Source organism: Lemur catta, chromosome 3 (assembly GCF_020740605.2).
Source record: "Lemur catta isolate mLemCat1 chromosome 3, mLemCat1.pri, whole genome shotgun sequence".
NCBI classification, from domain to species: domain Eukaryota; kingdom Metazoa; phylum Chordata; class Mammalia; order Primates; family Lemuridae; genus Lemur; species Lemur catta.
This window is the reverse complement of record NC_059130.1, coordinates 58,849,561-58,868,890: the sequence shown is the minus strand read 5'-3', so window position 1 is coordinate 58,868,890 and position 19,330 is coordinate 58,849,561. Positions and strand designations below refer to the sequence as shown.

General features: G+C 34.2%; 1 protein-coding gene across 1 annotated transcript in view; it reads right to left on the bottom strand.

Moving 5' to 3' along the window:
- Nucleotides 1-19,330, bottom strand: part of COL24A1 (collagen type XXIV alpha 1 chain) — a 330,570-nt gene that overhangs the window by 220,669 nt on the left and 90,571 nt on the right. The window contains exons 13-18 of the mRNA XM_045547618.1: nucleotides 11,040-11,093; nucleotides 8,501-8,545; nucleotides 3,730-3,783; nucleotides 3,609-3,653; nucleotides 3,302-3,355; nucleotides 2,688-2,741 (exon numbers count right to left, since the gene is read on the bottom strand). Coding sequence (XP_045403574.1) covers nucleotides 2,688-2,741; nucleotides 3,302-3,355; nucleotides 3,609-3,653; nucleotides 3,730-3,783; nucleotides 8,501-8,545; nucleotides 11,040-11,093 — 306 coding nt within the window. The remainder of the gene's footprint in view (nucleotides 1-2,687; nucleotides 2,742-3,301; nucleotides 3,356-3,608; nucleotides 3,654-3,729; nucleotides 3,784-8,500; nucleotides 8,546-11,039; nucleotides 11,094-19,330) is intronic.

The window sequence follows — 19,330 nt, the reverse complement described above, 5'->3', positions numbered from 1 at the left end:
AAGAATTGTCTCAAGAAAAGAGTATTTACTAGCCACTTCATAGTGGTAATTTTCTCTATTTTTTGAATACTTGCAGAGAAAAGCTTCCCTATTCCAGAACTGTAAAAATGTTCCAGATCAGGACATTCTTTCTTATATCTTGAAAATATTCTTTCACGTTACAAATTAGATCTGTTTGGAAACAATATCAGTAACACCAATATCTTAAATGATAGAAAATCAAAAATAGGATCTATAAAATATGAAAGACATTCTTGGCATTCTTTCCATGATAGTAAACAAATGTTTTAGGTAGGCAGTAACTTGCATAATTGAGTGTGATAGTTTGTTTCTTAATATGATAACTGATTCTGCATAAGCAACTTTTCAGCAAACAGGTGTCTCCTTCCATAACTAAGAAAGGTCTCCAGGTCAAATATCTATAATTTTTTTTCTATTAATAAGATAAAACAAGTAATAAATAAAGTGAGAGACTAAAGACAAGGAAGGCCCTCCCACCAATATTAATTCATGAGTTGCTATCCTATTTTCAGCCTAAAGTGTATATTTTTCAAAGGTTTGATAAAATAAACAATAACCAATTATCTCCCTGCCAAAGTAATCCCTGTTGACATTATATTTTTTTATTAGAATAGTACAGAAATAGTAAAAAATGAGCAAGTAAAAGCCTCACTCTCACCATCTCTTGCTCCCTGCCCTAAAAGAACTTATTAGCATTTCTTGCAGTTTCTTTCTGGAAAGAAAGGTTTTAAGATAATGTGTTAAAGGTGAAATAGGTTTCTCTTCTTTAGTTCAGACTAGCAAAATATTGATATGCACTATTACTAAAAGAGAAAAATATCATGGTCACAGGGCTATAAGGAACCTTAAACATGATATAGTCTGCCTTTAATTCGAAACATGAGAAACTGGATACCATAGTGGTTAAATACCCACAGTCACAGTAGGTTAAGTGTCAAAGCTAAGACTAGAATCCAAGTCTCTGTCTCTCAGAACAGCGATTTTTTTCCTCCCATAAACATGTTATCAATATACATTGAATAGAGTAAGGAAAATTAAAATGATTAGCCTTGTGTAAGTATATTTGACTTTAGCTTTTACAAGAAATTAATTGTGAAGCATAAGAGAATAACAGTCATATCATTTACTTGTTAGTATTGGCTTTAGATAATGTGTTGTATCATTTCCTCTTATTATCAAAGGTTTAGAAAACTGTCACATTAGAAAAAAATGAAGATGTAAAAAGTTAGTCTTATTTTGCCAATCACTGCAGATATCAGATGTCCCTGTCATATGGTTTAGAATCATCCTTGAAAAACACAAGCTATTTTTTAGCTTCATGACCTAATCTCATGACCCTATTTATGCACTTTGGAGTTTCTAAGATCCAACTCAAGGGTACAAGTCTGGGTACATGCCTGACTGGGTTAACTGCTGTAAGTCCAGGGCAAAAAACTAGTAAAAGCAAAGGTCACCACTAACATTTCATCAACCAGATACCAAAAATTATTCTTCAGTTTAAATAATTCCTGAGAGATGTACATAAAATGCTGTTACTGTTAGAAGTCACAAAGAATGGGGTACATAAATTTCTGTAACTTAATACTGCTTCCTGAGGTGCAAAATTAAACAATATAGAGATGGGAGAGTGGAGTTAGAAGGAACATGATAAACTTCTCAGGAAAACAGCACTCTTGTTTTTAAATGTACATCTTATTGTTACATTAACACATTATAATCACCTTTATCCAATTTTTATACCTATAATCATCTTCACTTTCTTAGAATTGTAATGAATATTAAAACCCTAAAACAATCTTAAAATATTAAACCCTAAAACAGTACGACTTAGTGGGAAAGAGCACGGGTTCTGACATACCTGATTGCCTAGGTTTTCCCAGATGGCCAGCTACTAACTATGGGGCCTAGGGCAAATTATCTAACACTCTGTGTCTCAATTTCCTTAATATATAAAATAGGAATAATAATAGTAGTAACTTCATATGATTGTTGTGAGGATTATATTAGATCTATAGTCCTTAAAATACTGCCTAGAACTTTGTAAATACTCAGTGTTAGTTATAATAATTATTATGATTTTTAATACTCAGAGATATATTTTGACTCATGTTTTAATCATTTTATTTAAATGATATTAATTATTAAGTAATTTTACATTTATAATTTGTTGGATTTTATGTTAACTATGATATAAGGTTTCTTCTTCTTTCACCTAATAGATGCCTAAGGGTTAGAAAAAAGACAAGGAATTAGAATATTTGAGCCCACAACAGAGTGTGACATGGTATTATTTTTTCAGAATGTTTTCCTTAATAAAACTTATATTTGAAAAAGTTAAAATATTATTTAAGATGCTTTATATTTTTGTCTTAAAAGCCCATTGTTTAATTTAAATACCGTCTATAATAGATCATCCAGAGGAATAACATAACTAAGCCCTTTAGACCTCACTGAAACTTGGTGTTGGCTAGGGATTAGACATAAGGAAGGTACAATAGTCTATGGAATGTGAACTAAATCATTAAGGGATCAGCTATATTCTAAAACTGAAGAGAGAAAATGCAAGACCAGTAGGCTTATATCCTATATACATCAATAATATCAAGACTCATGCCATAGCCTGCATTCTATTAATCATAAAGAACAAAGTAAAAGTTCAAACCTACTGGAGGTCCTGGCTTTCCTCTCATCCCTGGTGGTCCTGACAAACCAACAGCACCCTAAAAGAAGAGAATAGTAGAGGGAAGAGAAAGCTAATACATCACAAAAGGCAGATATACCTTTATTTACAAACTACTAAAAAAAAATTCATGGAGGCATACTAAAAAAAAATTGAGAAAAAATTGTTTTAAACAAAACTCAAAACCATATTAATAATGTATCTTAACAAAATACATAGGTAAAATAACGAGCACTCCTTTCTTTTGAATTTATACTTTTTCATATTTACATAAAATTAATGTGGCCAGGTACAGTGGCTCACGTTTGTAATCCTAGCACTCTGGGAGGCCAAGGCAGTAAGATTGGTTAAGGCCAGGAGTTTGAGACCAGCCCGAGCAAGAGCGAGACCTGGTCTCTAAAAAATGTAGAAAAATTAGCCAGGCGTGGTGGCGCACACCTGTAGTCCCAGCTACTTGGGAGGCTGAGGCAGCACGATCACATGAGCCCTGGAGTTTGAGGTTGCTGTGAGCTACGATGATGTCACAGCACTCTAGACTGGGAGACAGAGCAAGACTCTGTCTCAAAAAAAAAAAGGAAAAAATAATAGTAAAAATGTTACCTTGTCTCCAGGATACCCTAGTTCTCCTGGCTCTCCTGCAATGCCTTGTTCACCCTAGAAAGCACAATGTCATACAAAGACACTTAAGTATCACAAATGTGGCAATATCATAAGAAAGCAAATGTTAATTATAGAAGCATAATTTCTCTATTTTTCCTACTTCTGAGAGAAATTAATATAATGGATAGTACAAATTAGACCCCATAAATAAAAATATAATATTTTATAAGTTGTGTTGACCCAAAAGAAAGAAAAAGACAAATGTCATTAGAAATTATCTTTATGATAATGTTAATATTTAAATCACCTTATCACCTTTGATTCCAGGTAGTCCCTTATTCCCTGAAAGGCCCTAAAAGAAAAGGTGATATTTTGTGACATCACAGGGAAATTTAAGAGAAATGCCCATTATGTAAATTGAACCATACCATTGGGCCAGGAATTCCAGAAGGTCCAATTGGTCCCATAGACCCAACACTGCCCTGAAAACAATAGGAAAGGCATCACTAAGCATTTACTAGGATTAGAAAGAGAATGTGACAGAATTAATTAATAAATGAATGAATCCAAAACAGTCATCTCATTAAGCTCCCACATATGCCTTGTTCTTCAACAACTTCTTTTCCTCTCCACATTTACAAATCATCCCAATCTTTCAAACTTTAGTGAAGTTTGAAATCCCATTTCCTGAAACCTTCTCATACTAGTCTAGTCCACAAGGATTCTTTCCTCCTTTGAGCTCCTATAATACTGCCCATGACTTTCATCCTATAGTATTTCTCCAACTAGATAACATCTTAAATATTTTACTGCCATGTTCCCAGGAAGTATTCAATAAATACTTTATTCGACTGTCTTAGATTTTTATTTTATTCATTTATTCAGCAAATATTTATTGAGCAGTTGCTATGTGCCAGGCATTCCAATGATTTGATTTTATGATTTGAAATTTGCAGAATGAGAAAATTTACCATAAATTCAGGGATAAACTGAGTAGTAAACAAAAGGCTCTACTTTTCTGGGATTATCTAATTTATTCATCATTTAATACTTACTGGGCATAATATCTACCAGACACTGTAGTGTTGAAGAAGAAAAGATATAAAGGACGTAGTCTCTAATGTCAAGGTTCTCAATTTAATGCTCCAAGTCCTCAAAAACATAACTACCACTATTAGTCTCCTGCAAGCAAGAGACTCAGGAAAACTCTTTTAATAGGTAATTTTAGAAGACAAAGGAAAATAGCACCAATAAGTGTAGTTGAAAGAAAAATTTGAAGAAAACATGGCATCCCTTGAAGGTTTGGGATCAGTTATAATCTGTGTCATTGAGGCCTTCAGTGTCCTTTCTCTCACTATCTCTCTATGCCAGGCTTCCATATCATTCTTCAACCTAGAACAAGTTGATTCAAACTTCTCTTGTATCATTTTCAAATGTTAGGGAATTTTTAAAGTGGTATCTGTGAAATGCTGAAAATGTTGCCCCTGTTAGTTAGACTCCATATTTCTCAGGATAGCATCCCAGGCCCTCTCTACCTCGGGTTTCCACCAATCCTTCCAGGCTCCTCATCTTCCATGTGTCCTCCCACCTTTATCCCATCCCTTCTCCCTCCCCCGAATCCTACATTCTAGCCACAACGGACTGTTTTCCACACTCTCCCCTACCACACACTCGGAGCCCTTGAAGATATGGTTACCAGTATTGGAATGTCCTTCTACTACGCTACTTAGTGCACTGCACTGTACTTTTTTTCTGTCTTCCTAGTCTGTGCACTTTGTGAGAGCAGAAGCATGTTTCATTCAATTTTTATTTCCCAGGTCCAATATAGTAACTAGTACATAAGAGTTTTGAAATAAAGTGTAGAATGAACACTGAAGGAATTAATTAACTTAAAAATAAAATTTTAAACAGTGATTTCTACAGCTCTATCTCCCAATAAACAGCATTTCTAATAGTCTACATTTGTATAGTACAAATTTCAGAATGGAAAATATGACATCTTTACTTTTGGGTGAGTCTTAAAGTCTGTGAAATATAACTAAGATAAATCATTTCCAACATCTTTAATCATGAAATACATGAGACTGTTAGAGGCAAAGGGTAATACTTTCCCACTTAATAGATATGCAACATGAATACATCATTGCTTATAATTTCAAATTCTGTCAATAGGAAAAAGTTATTCTGATGATTACCATGGCTAGTTTATTCAAAGTTCATAGCTTTAAAACTTATGATAGGTTCAAAAAATACAATAAACATCTCTGTCTGGAAATTTTGTAAAAATAATCCATGTATATATGGAAAGAAATATGTTACAAAAAAAAAAATCTTTGTGTCCTGTTGTTTTTCTCCCTGAACAATGTCATAGTCTTAACTTTTTTTTTAGTGAATATATTACTGCATTTAATCTTGCGTCTTCACATGAATGTACTTTGTATGTACAATATCCTATTTTACATTTTGGTGACTCTAAAAGGGAAATCACAAAATAGTATTAGGAGATATAAAAAACATGTATTTTATAAAGGACTTAACAAAACAGAGAATTATAAAGTAAAAATTGAATAACATGGAATAGAAATTTCCAAGAAACACCAAGCTTTTTGTGGCATGTAACAAGTTGAGTTGAAATCCTAGTCCTGAGAAACTAGAGCTTTCTGAGAGCAATCCATGGTAGCTTAAAAGCAATTTTCAGTTCTTCATAGGTAACCTGAAAGTCCCTCAGCATTCCTTACCTACAACATTCATCTCCCATGAGAAGGTGGAATGGACAGAAGAAGTATTTCCATGCATGGGCGTTAAGGGTGTCTGGGATATAGCACTAGAGGCAGAAGAGCATCCCACACAGCTATAAATTATAGCAAACTTTTGAGTTAAAGTCAGAGCTATAAAAAATAGAGAACTTTTGAGTTAAAGTCAAAGAAATAGACCCAAAGGATACATTCTTTATATTAAAAACAGCAGCCACTGGGCAATTAATGAGTTCATGTGAACATATTGTGTATATTATGGAAAGGACTGTGAGTTCCACACTGGGCTTTTCAACCATACCCACTATTCTCATGGATGATAATCACTATCATTAGTGTCACTAAGAAAGCAAATGACAATAACAACCAGCTGCATGGGAAAAATAATTTAGATAAAGCAATAGCATCTCTTGTCAGAAACCATACTTCCTGGAAGGGAGCACCTGAGGAAAAAAGCAGAGGCTGCTGCTGTGGGCAAGCAGACAACTGTCTCCTATGGAATATAAAAGTTCTTCATAATCTTTCCCAGTTACTTCCAAACCTCACTTCCATTCTGCTCTCAACGCCCCATACTTCCTAGGTACAATCCCACTACTTCTCTTTCCATTTCCCAAACATTCATTTTTTTCCCCAATCTTCTGTGTATTTGAACACATCATTCTTCTGCTTAAAGAACCCCGTTCCCTTTTCCACCCCACCCCACTCATATATAATCTTCAAGACAAAGTTTAAAAAATATCTTCTTTGTGAAGTCTACTCTGACTTTTGAGATAACACAAATTGCTCCTCTCTCAGTGATACTACATTTAGTTTATTATAGCAGTAATCATAATACATTACATTTCTTATTTTTCCTTCTATGCCATTAGATTGTAATGTTTCCAAAATAGGAATCTTAACTTGGTTATATTTTTAGGCCTAGCATCTAGTTCAGATATATAGTAGGTGCTCACAGTGTTTTGATTTTAAAAAGTAATGAACATAAAATGGAAGTAATAATACTTGCTCAATCTACTTTACAACTCATTGAGGAACAATTTATATTTATATATATGTATATATATAACTACTTTGAAAAGTATAAAGTACCATTCTATATCAATGTAGAAGAGATGAGGATGACAAAGATGATTGTCAGTATCATTAGTCAATTAGTCATTTCTTTTTCTGTAGAACCTCTTCTCATCGACTGAAGGGTGAGCAGAGAAAGAGAAAGGATAGAAAACCCTAGTTATTTTTCGTGAGTTATTTTTACTGAACACTATCATGTGCCAGGAACTGTGTCTTTGTGCCCAAGTTGAAAGATGAATGAGAGTTAATTAAGCAGAAAAACAGAGGGAGAGTGTTTCAGGTAGACGAAGTGCAAAGGCCTTGGAGTAGGGATGTTGCATGGCATCCTAGAATGAACAGCTTTGCTAGTGCACAGAGCACATCCTCAAGATGCAGATAAGAATGAAACCAAGATTAGACATCATCTTGGGCCATGTCAAAATTGTGCTCTTAAACTTAAGAGTAACAACAGAGGCTTTTAAGCTAATAAACTCAATGCTAATAGATTAAATGAAGAATGTATGAAGAGCATCTTTGGAGTTTAACTCTCTTCACCTACGACCTTTCTCTACCCATTGATTGGTTACTTATCTACAGCCTGAACTCTATTCTAAGTTTAGAGGAAAAAAACAAAGAAAAACTGGTCCATTGCGTCCCATCTTCATTTAGAGCTTCTTATAAAAGACTAAAAAATCTCTTAAGGTAGATAATATATATTTTAAGGTAGTGTAAGTTTTAAGGAGGTAGTATAACACAACTTTGGACTCTGGATTTAGATCACATGGCTTCAAATCTGGGCTCAAAAACTTAATTAAACTGTGCTTTGTCTACTTCAGAAACTCCAATGAAACTCAGAGTTGAATTCACTGTATAAAAACTTATTAGGTGGACAAATATTACAGTAACTTGTATTTTTAGTATAATAATAAATTAGCTATTAAACTGTTTAATGGCATCAGTGAAGTCTAGCTCCTACTTTTGTTCATCCTAACCATTTATTCAATTTTATTCTATAAACAAAAGTCTACAGTTGCCCTATGTTTTTGTTTAGGTTTATCTCTCCAGACTAGATGCTATGGAAGATTATCTCAAAGGAAAGAAATGGTTGTTCTATGTTTTATGCTTTTGAGGAAACTTAGTCTTGATTAAGTATCTATTACTGACACAGGTATAAATAATACATACATATAAGTCTATAGAAATATGTTACTTTAGCTTATCATAAAATAGAATTAATTTGATCCATACTTCTAATTTTCATATCTAGTTGAAAAATACATTTAATCAAGGTTGATATCCAACAATGACACTAAAACTCATTTTCCTAAGTTGCACATCTAACAATATAAATTACACAAAATTTATTTTTTAAATGATGAGATTTAGTGATACTCACTCTAAGCCCAGGAAACCCCGGAGGACCAATGCCACCTACAAGGCCCTATTGTAAAAGAAATGTGCAAAATTTGTTAAATATAATTCCCAATTACTAAGGGTATTTTTTGAAGATGAAGACAAACATTTCTAGGAAAGAATACATCAAAATTTACCCTCTGCTACAGCTAACTTCTGAAACTTCGCTACTCTTACGCATCTTCCTGAGAAATGTAAATCTGTGGTGGCGATTTATATTCTTCAAAAGTGCTCCATGCTTTTGAATCCTAGGACTACTACCTAGCCTAGGAGATAGAATTCTCTATGCCTTCTATAAATTTAATCAGGGAAGTAAATCCCATCAGCAATCAACACTATGGATAGAACTAGCCTATATACTGTATGAAAAGTCAGATGGTCAGCATATAGGATTAGAAAAATATTTTTAGATGGTTTAAAACACTATCAACTCTTTTCAAGTACATATTTAAATCCTCTAAGCTTCATTTTTCTAATTTATAAAACAGGAATACTAATATCTGTTTTCATTGTTGTAAAGGCCATAATAGGGGGAGGGGGAGGAGGGGATGGGCGAAGACCAATCTAACGGGTACAATGAACACTATCTGGGTGACAGGCACACTTATAACCCTGACTCAAGCATTATAAAAGTGATACATGTAACCAAAGATATTTATACCCCCATAATAATCTGAAATAAAAAAAAGATCATAATAAAAATTTTCATATGTATAAAAGGGATTGAAAACGTTTTATAAAGCACCATACAAATGTGAGAAATTATCATTGTTACATTATTTATATAAATATCTTATTGTTTTAATTATCAATACTCGTTTTTCCAGCTGGTTTATGATCGGTCTTTTGAATTCATTGCCATTATGTTAATACTTTTTAGTCTTTAAGATATTAATTCCTAATTCATTCCATGTCAGTGTCACATTATTTATGTGGCACAAGGAACATAAACAGCACGCCCCCACTTTTTTTGCATTTCAAGTTCTATTTTGAAATAAAGGCATATATAGGGAATTATAAACCAATAAACTAAAAATAGCTAGTTTACTCTTGCATTTTGGAGGTTTTACAGACTCAAAATGCTTTTCAAGAAGCATTATAGTTTAAATGAAGAACAGATTTCAAAAAGAGAACTTTAAATAATGTAGAAGTCCAGCTCTAGGAGACTTCATGTATATGTAACTGACAAAAAAAAATTAAATAAGATAGCTTTACACTAGGTACTCAAGTACACAAATGATATTTAAAAAAAAACTAAATAATGCTTACTTTATTATGCTTGATATGGTAAGCTCCTCAGAATCATGGGCAAGAAAAAGATGGTAAACATTCTACGTACAGTATTATTCAAGTTTTTAACAACTTATTTATAAGAAAATCAGTTCTATTCCTCTTTTACCTGCCATGCCTTATAACAAATAAATCCTTGGCTAAATTTGCTGAATTAGCTAATATAGTTATAGTTTGGAAAGAGAAGTAAAACATAAACTATTTCCAAACTCTTTATGTTAATGATTTACATATGTCTAAATATAGGAACTATTCCTAATTTAGGCTACAAGGTTTTTATGGTTGATTCTAATGAACTTTAAAATCTTATGAAAAGAAAATGTGTATGACATAGATTGGGGGATAGCTATTGGATGCTTTTGAGGGCAAAAAGTGAAGCTATATCCACCTATTGTCAAAAAGTAGCAACCCATCATCATTCTTTGATAATATAATTATAGTACTAATTTTAGAACAGTAACTCTTCCTCAATCTCAGTATCGATATTTGGATAATCCCAAAGTAGAAAACTTCTCTATAAAACACTAAGGTAGATCTATGACAGGTCTGAGTTTAAAAGAGTGATCACTAGTGACAATGTTTACATGAGGCTTATTAGTACCTTCATGTATAAAAGTCAATATTGTGATCACATATTTTTAATATTTTACTTACACAGTCACACTTAACATGGTCAAATAATTTTTTTTTTTTTTTTTTTGAGACAGAGTCTCACTTTGTTGCCCCGGCTAGAGTGAGTGCCGTGGCATTAGCCTAGCTCACAGCAACCTCAAACTCCTGGGCTTAAGCCATCCTACTGCCTCAGCCTCCTGAGTAGCTGGGACTACAGGCATGCACCACCATGCCCGGCTAATTTTTTCTATATATATTTTTAGTTGTCCAGATGATTTTTATATCTATTTTTAGTAGAGACGGGGTCTCGCTCAGGCTGGTCTCGAACTCCTGACCTCGAGCCATCCACCCGCCTCGGCCTCCCAGAGGGCTAGGATTACAGGCGTGAGCCACCACGCCCGGCCAAATAATTTTACTGATTGTCTGTCATGACAAAGTTTATCTAAAGCACTTTTGACTTATTTCCTATGTTGAAAAATCACAAATTAGAGTATGCAGAGTGGTAAGGAAACTGGCCAATAGTGCTTACTCAAAAATATGATAATGAGGATGGTGAGTGCAATTGCTATGGAGGATGAATGATGTTAGAAGGCAAGATTGGACCATCATAATGTACTCACAGGACTACCATCAAGACCAGCTGGGCCTCTGTCTCCAAAGTCACCTGGAAAACCCTGGCACAGGGAAAGAAGAAGAATGCCGTTAAAGCCAACATATATAAAGAATTCATTTTTTTGCTATATTTTCTAATAAAAAAAATTAGTAATAGAAAATATTTATTTCCTAGCCCCTAAACTATAATGCAACAAATACTTGCACTTTTTGCATAACACTTCATTGATTTTAACTACAGTATTTCTAAATTTTATAAAAATTATTTTACATGTCACATAATATGTACAGAAAGCTAAGTTGGAGAAGAAATTTGTTCATCATTACATAGAAAATCACTAAATGAGAGGGAACATAACCACAATTTCTGGCTGACCAGTCTCAAGTTATCTCTGCTCTTTTACACTGTTCCTATATCCACACACCACAAAGAATAAAATAGCTAATATTCTTAAGCACTTACCATGTGCTAAGGATTTCATATGCATATAATTATATATATAGACTTCATTTCATCTTCACAAGTCTAGTCACTGGGTACTAATTAATATCTTCATGTTGCAGTTGAGAACATTAAAGCACAGAGAGGGCAAGTCACTTGCATAAGGTCAGACCACTAGAGATGAGTAGGACTGAGATTTGAATGGAGGCAGTCTAATTCTAGAGCCCATGCTCTTTCTACCATGCTATACTAAATACTTTAAGTCATCATTTCAAGATATAACATGTAAAACAAAAAGTCCTGTAAGTACAATTTTCTTGGAGAAAGGTATAATACACAAATACTACAAACACAAAATGTGGTGAAAATTAAAGTGTCCTAAATGCCTGCTGAGAATTCTACACTGTAAGACTATGAAGGATAGCAAAGTAACAAACTTTCTTATTATAAAATAACTCATACTCAACTACTCTTACATTAAATGCTAAAGTTTTCTCTAAAGATCATTCCTCAACTTTAAAGCTCACTTTTAAAAGGCTATTTATAAAATACTTTAGAAGACATACAGTTGTAAACATTTTCATAATATTCATTTATAAAAATTCATAATAACAAAATAAAAGTATATCATTAGATTATCATAATCTCTTTAGGCAAGCCAGTATTAAATATTACATATTTAACAGATTACCAAAAATCACTGGATCACCAGTACAAATAAGAATGGGTTAAATTTAAAAGATAGTTAAAGAATGGCAAAAAATGTATGATGTTTCTAATAACAAAAATGGAAAAAAGGTATAATGTTTCTAAAACTTAGTTAACTCATACTAGAAGCATAGTTTCTCTTATTCTGTAATCAGAGGATAATGTAAAAACCATCTGTGTAGTCAAACATATTGTAGCCATACCTCCTTCAAAGTCAGTTGAAATTCAAGTAGGAACCTGCATCCTTGGAAGTCAAATTCTGTTGTCAACTAGCTTATAAATCCACAATACATCATTCTATTCAGTATGACCTAATATGGATATTTGAAAGTATTTATGATGCACAGGTAATGGAAAAAGAAGAGGAAAAATGCTGTAATAAATCTGAAACATTAGAGATGATTGATTTTTTTTATATAGATCCTAAGTAGGTTTTCCAGAAACCTCAGTGAAATAATAAAGAATGGGAGACACATTGCATGATTCCATTAATGTGAAATATCCAGAATAGGCAAATACATAGACATATGAAGTAGATTAGTGGTTGCCTAGGGCTGGTGATGTTGGGGAGAAATGGAGAATGACTGACTGCTGATGAGTATGGGATTTCTTTTCAGGGCGATGAAAGTGTTCTAAAATTAGATAGTATGATGGCTATAGAACTCTGAATATATGAAAACCCACCAAATTATACACTTTAAAGGGGTGAATTTTATGGTATGTGAATTATATTTTAATAAATTTCCTAAAAAAGAAATTATTAATCACTGTGAACAAGGAACAAGATTGCTGAAAATATCCTTAGGGATTCACTCAGGATTCCTAGAGGATATGCTATTTGGGACTTAATTCCACCTCCCCAAGCCACCCTAAGCAGGTGGGAGGAGCTGCTCACCAGCTCAGCTTCCCACAAAATTAGTGATTTCTCCCCACCTGAGAGAGGGAAGACAGGAAAGAACTGTGATCAATTCTTCACTTATCATAAAACCTGTACTTTCTACAACCAGCATAAAAACAATAAAATATCTGTTAATTTCAACTTCCTGTTCTGGTAGTTCAACAACATGTATAAGTATTAGCTGTTCATCTTGATTTTGCCCCTGAAATAATTTAGTTAAGCTGAGGAATACCTACTTTTAAAATTTTTATGTATTGTTTCTCCTCTCATTTTACTACCTATTAAACATTTAATTTTAAATTCTCTGTGCTAAAGGTAATTTATTTTATTTTTATCTTTCTTACATGTTGATCATTATATTATCAATTTTTGAAGTAATTTCTACTAAATCTAAACATTTTTTATTGTTTAAGCCATAGAAAGCATCATTTTATTGCGCTATATATTAGACACATAATATTTTCTTTTAAAGAACATTATGCCAATGTTTTATATTGTTGAATATTTCATTGTTTGCTTGCTGTTTATTTGGTTGTTTCAGTTCTAGTAACCACATGCATACTGTGTTTCATTTTTTTTAAATACAGATAAGGTACCATATTCTTTTAATCATGAACCTATAGCCACATAGCTTCGTGTCTGGAAAATAATCTTCAAGATTGATTGTGAAATATGGAACAGTAGTGACAAACTACTTTGCCTTTGATCTTAGAATATAAAAGACAGTTTCCACAGTTTCTTTCTCCACCTGAAAGAATTTGTGCAAAATGAAATACTATACTTTGTCATATTTGCCTAGTAGAAAATTATAATCATAAATTTAAATCACATTGTGCTTTCCCCCAAATACCTTCACACTACCAAATGATGTAATGGCCATTTTCCAGGATTATCATCCAGTAGAGACAGGAAAGATCTAGAGTCTTTGCCTTGCTTTGTCCAATTTGCCAATGTCTTGAATGTACTCTTCATCTTCTAATGGGTATGTCAGAGTTGCACTGTTGCTTCTACACTGTATATAGTTCTCTTTTTCATATTGAGATCATTTCAATCAGTCATAAAATGTTATGTTATAAAGAATGGTGTTTCAGGGGTTTCATCTAATCTCTTGCAGTTGTGAATAATTTTCTTGCTCATGTCCACTGATCAGTGGGATGGATAGACTTTAAAATAATCTCTAATTATTCCCACCTGCAGTTTGTTCACCCTTTTGTATGATATCCTCCCACTGAGTATGGGTAGTACTTGCTTCATCTAACACATAGCAAAGGTGATGGGATGCCCTTGCTATGATTATGTTACACTACATAAGATTCTGTCTTAGCAGCCTGGAACTGGGAGGTTCCCTTGTGAGTTTGATAAAGTAAGCAGCTTTGTTGGAGAAGTCAACATGGTAAGAAACTGTGGGTGACCTCTGGGAACTACGGCTATTCTATTGGACCTGAGGATAGTCTATAGCCAAGAGTCAGCAAAAGTACAGGGCCCTTGGTTCTACAACCTCAAGATAATAAATTCTTCCCACAACCTGAGTAAGTCTGGAACTGAACTTTTCCCCAGTCAAGCCTCCAGATGATAATGCAGCCCAGCTGACACTTTGATTGTAGCCTTATGACCTGAGCAGAAGATTTAGGTAAGTAATACCTGGATCCCTGACCATAAACTTGTGAGATAATAAATGGGTGTTGTTTTAATCTGTTAAGTTTGTGGTATTTGTTTTGTAGCAACACAAATAGAAAAGTAATTTGATAATTAAATCTTCTTTAAATAGAAAATGAATAAGGTCTTATTTGCAATTTTTACTGTAGGTAATGCTCAATATCAGTCTACTGCCATGGTTCTAGTTTTTAAAAATTTAAGTAGATCACCTCTTTGAAGATTTTCTAAGGCTATCTATTTTCTATTGCAAATTATAATTAATAATAAAGTTAAATATATAAAAATTTTGTATTTACTTTTTAAAAAATTTAACTTAATCTTATTAAATATCTGTATTTTTAAAACTTTTTCATTCTAGCATTTTATGTCTATCTAGGTGTCAATATAAAAAATTTTTATCATGTTTCATGAATTTTGTGTCCATACCCATATAAATGTAAATCTAATAATAATATGACTTGTTTAGTAGTGCAAAATGCTTCTCAGGCTCCGAATGCAAATGTTGCAAATATTGCACTAATTCTACTACCTCTAAAACCATAAATAAGAAAAAAAGAAGAGCCAAAAATAGAAGCTGTGAAACAATATTTCATCATTCAAGACCTTATTACATTCATACTGAGAAAAAAATTAGATAATTTATCTTTCCTCATACCTAAGTGCTTCTGTTTGCCTGCTCAAATCCTCAACACAATCTTAAAGATTCTGTCTCCAGTATCAGCAATGGTACTACCTACAAACCTTCACGGCATTCAGACAGTAAGATACAGGCAAGAGATGTGCAGAAGAATTTCTTTGAGGCCTAAACATTATTAAGCTCTGGTAGCCAGTGTTAATGTGGACCCCAGTGATCCTTGCTTGCTGGTATTCATGCTCTTGTGTAGTCCCCTTCCATCATGAATTATAGCTGCCTGCATGACCAAAAGAATATAGAAGTGATAATGTGTGATTTCTGAGGCTAGATCATGAAAGACACTACAGCTTCCATCTTACTTTTATGGACCACTCACTCTGGGGAAGCCAAAGCCATGTTTTGAAGACACTCAAGCAACTCTGTGGAGAGGTCCCCATGAGGAGGAATTGAGGTCTCCCACTCAACAACTAGCACGAATTTGGCCATTCAGTTAAGTAAGCCACCTTAAATGCAGATCCTCCACCTCCAGTCAAGCCTTCAGATGACTGTAGCCCTAGCCAAAATCTGGGCCATAACCTCAAGAGTAACAGAACTACCCAACTAACCCACTACCAAATTCCTGACCCACAGAAACTATAAAAAATAATATATATTATTGTTTTAAACCACAAACTTGGAATAATTTGTCCTATAGCAATAGATAACTAATGCAGAGTAACAGGAGTGGATGTCTAGGATTATAAGGCATGAAGTGTCAGTGCTAAGTGCTGGATCCTGAGTGACAGAGACACTCAAGTGTTTTTTAAAACATTTATAGTATTTGTTTGTGATACGCAGGGCCCTCTGAAGTGCACTCCCCAGAGCAAGCTTCTCTCTTGGCTGGGTCTAATGATGTTACTGTTATCAAACATGGCAGTCATCAAACACTAAGACCAAAAGACATATATTACTTAAGGGTGGGGCAAGGGCAATATATGTAACCTAAACATTTGTAATCCCGTAATATGCTGAAATTAAAATAAAAAAGGCAAACAGCACCACCCCCCCAAAAAAGACATATATTAGACTTAATATGCTCGAATACACAGTGATATTAATAGTTTAGCTCACTCATAGATACCATATAGTATACTTAGATATCTTTAAACAATGGAAAACTTCTTGTTTAGCGTGTCTAGCAAAAGGATTATTTTCCTAGCTCTACAAAGAAATTACAAAAATAACATGCATAAAATAATTAGGAAAATACAAGGACCAAAATGACCATAAAATGGTTACAGTGACTATATTTACAGAATTTTTAAAAATAGGGGCTGGTGCAGTGACTCATACCTTTAATCCTAGCACTTCTGGAGGTCAAGGCAGGAGGATGACCTGAGCCCAGGAGTTCAAGACCAGCCTGGGCAACATAGTGATATCCTATCTCTATAAAACATAGAAAAAATTAGCCAGGCATGGTGGCACATGCCTGAAGTCCTAGCTGCTTGAGAGGCTGAGGCAGGAAGATCACTTGAGACCAGGACTTTGAGGTTGCAGTGAGCTATGATGACACCACTGCACTCTAGCCTAGGTAACAGAGAGAGACCCTGTCAGCAAAAAAAAAAAAAAGAATTTTTAAAAATAAAAGCAATACAAAAAGTCTTCTGGATAATGTATTTTGTTCTTTCTATAGTAAGGTTTAGAAACAAAATATTCAATGTAAAATAGAGATAAAAAATTATCATAGAAGGTTTGATATATGCTAAATAGGCATTACTGATGACAGAAATAAATATTTTTCCAAAACTAAGCATTGAACATGTAAGACCAGACAAACTTTTCTAGGATTAGAAACACTACAATAAACCCTATAAGTTACTACTGCACAATCTACACATGAATACACATTACTAGGAAATACTGATATTTTAAAAATCCTTCAAAAATGAAACAAGATCATTGTCAGAAAAGGCTAGACTGTGAAGTACTCTGTGTTGACCCAGTCTCTGTGCCCTTCTTTACCTCACAGCTAGGACAATTTTATCTACGCTCCAAGGGTCAACCCACCCTCATAGTTTAGATTTATTTTAAGCTTCAGGAGAAATGTGAGGAGTTCTAGCCCAAATCTTGGAGATTTAGCATCAAGGCAGGCTTAGTGCTAAGCTGGGCCCTAGTTCTCAGATTCACGTGCCTGTCTTATTCTTAAAGACTGGTTACCACCTTCTACCCCAGTTCCGAGAATTGAAGTATGCCTTTTTTTGGTGTCTAAAAACCCGATATGGTACACAACATCATGTTCTATCCCTCAGTGATAAGGGTCCCACCTTATTCTTGCCAATTTCTCTCACAGAGACTATAGTACCCAAACCCAAGCCAGGCCTAACTGCCAAATATGTGCTCATACTTCTGAGTATATATATTCTAAACTTCTGATTTTGATAACCCTACAAGGCTCTCTGGGTTTCCCCTTATGTCACCCACAATGAAAATAATTGGCTGCCCAAGTTTCTAGCCACTGGTGTCACATCTCTATGAAATCATGTTCTGCCTAGACTTCCTCCAAATCATCAGATGTAGTTCACTGGGTATCCCTTTTAATGCCTATCCCAACCTGTGGGTGGGGTTAATTGAAATTCCTTGAATCTTCCATGCATCTTGACATACTATAGACACATATAACTACTACAGACTATGCCCAGTAAAGCAGAATTCAGAAAATACATTTTTCCTGAAAGAAGCAGACTCACTTAAAAATTAATGACAATTTTTCATAATCCTCTAGCAATAGTAACACTTTCTTTATGATTTAATTAACTGCATCCTTTTCCTAAAACAAAGAAAACACTCCCACTAAATTCTCCATGAAATCTTTGTATCTGAGACTCTACTATGCAATATGTATTTAAGACTGTCACGGGCTAAGGCAAAAGACTAATAACAGATGTCAAACAGAAGAATTTATACTCTGAAATTCTAACACTGAAATTAGAAGCCAAAATACAGTTTACTTGAAATAAACTATTTTAACAGAAAGATATATGGGAAAAGAGGAGGAGGCACTCCTTTCTATAGTTAGAAAAGTAAACATCTCTCTGAAGCCTGGGTGCCTTAAGGGTGTTATTTTGCCCACCATTCTGAGGCTGTGATATTTTTCTCTTCATAGGAAGAAAACTGAGTACAGTTTTGCTCTTTGTCACACTTTAAATGTATTGTGATTTAATTATTTATAATCTATTCCTATCAGGTCTGAGGGAACTCCTTGAACAGTTTTCTAGGTGTTGTTGAGAGTAAATCTCCAATTTCATGTTTATCTTCTATCCTGGCAAGTTCTGGCATAAATTTTTTAGGTCTGTGGAGCCATATAAATTTGCCTGGCCAACTTAGTACAACAAAGAGACCGATTAAATCAAGCTGGCAGCCCTGTAAATTCTTTTTTAAAGCAACTATAGCATTTCTTGACTACAGCACTACAGAATGAAGTTTGAAAACCTTACACTAAAAAGGAAGCTACTAGAAATTAGGTATAATATAAGAAATCTGAAGTTATCAAATACATATAAATCCTTGCTCCCTGTTTCCCCTATTTTTTTAAGCAGGATTCTTCTTTTCTTTTCTTTTCTTTTTTTTTTTTTTTTTTTGAGACAAAGTCTCGCTTTGTTGCCCGGGCTAGAGTGAGTGCCGTGGCATCAGCCTAGCTCACAGCAACCTCAAACTCCTGGGCTTAAGCGATCCTACTGCCTCAGCCTCCCGAGGGACTACAGGCATGTGCCACCATGCCCAGCTAATTTTTTCTATATATATATTTTAGTTGGCCAGATACTTTCTTTCTATTTTCAGTAGAGACGGGGTCTCGCTCTTGCTCAGGCTGGTCTCGAACTCCTGACCTCGAGCCATCCACCCACCTCGGCCTCCCAGAGTGCTAGGATTACAGGCGTGAGCCATCGCGCCCGGCCAGGATTCTTCTTTTCTATTATGAATCATA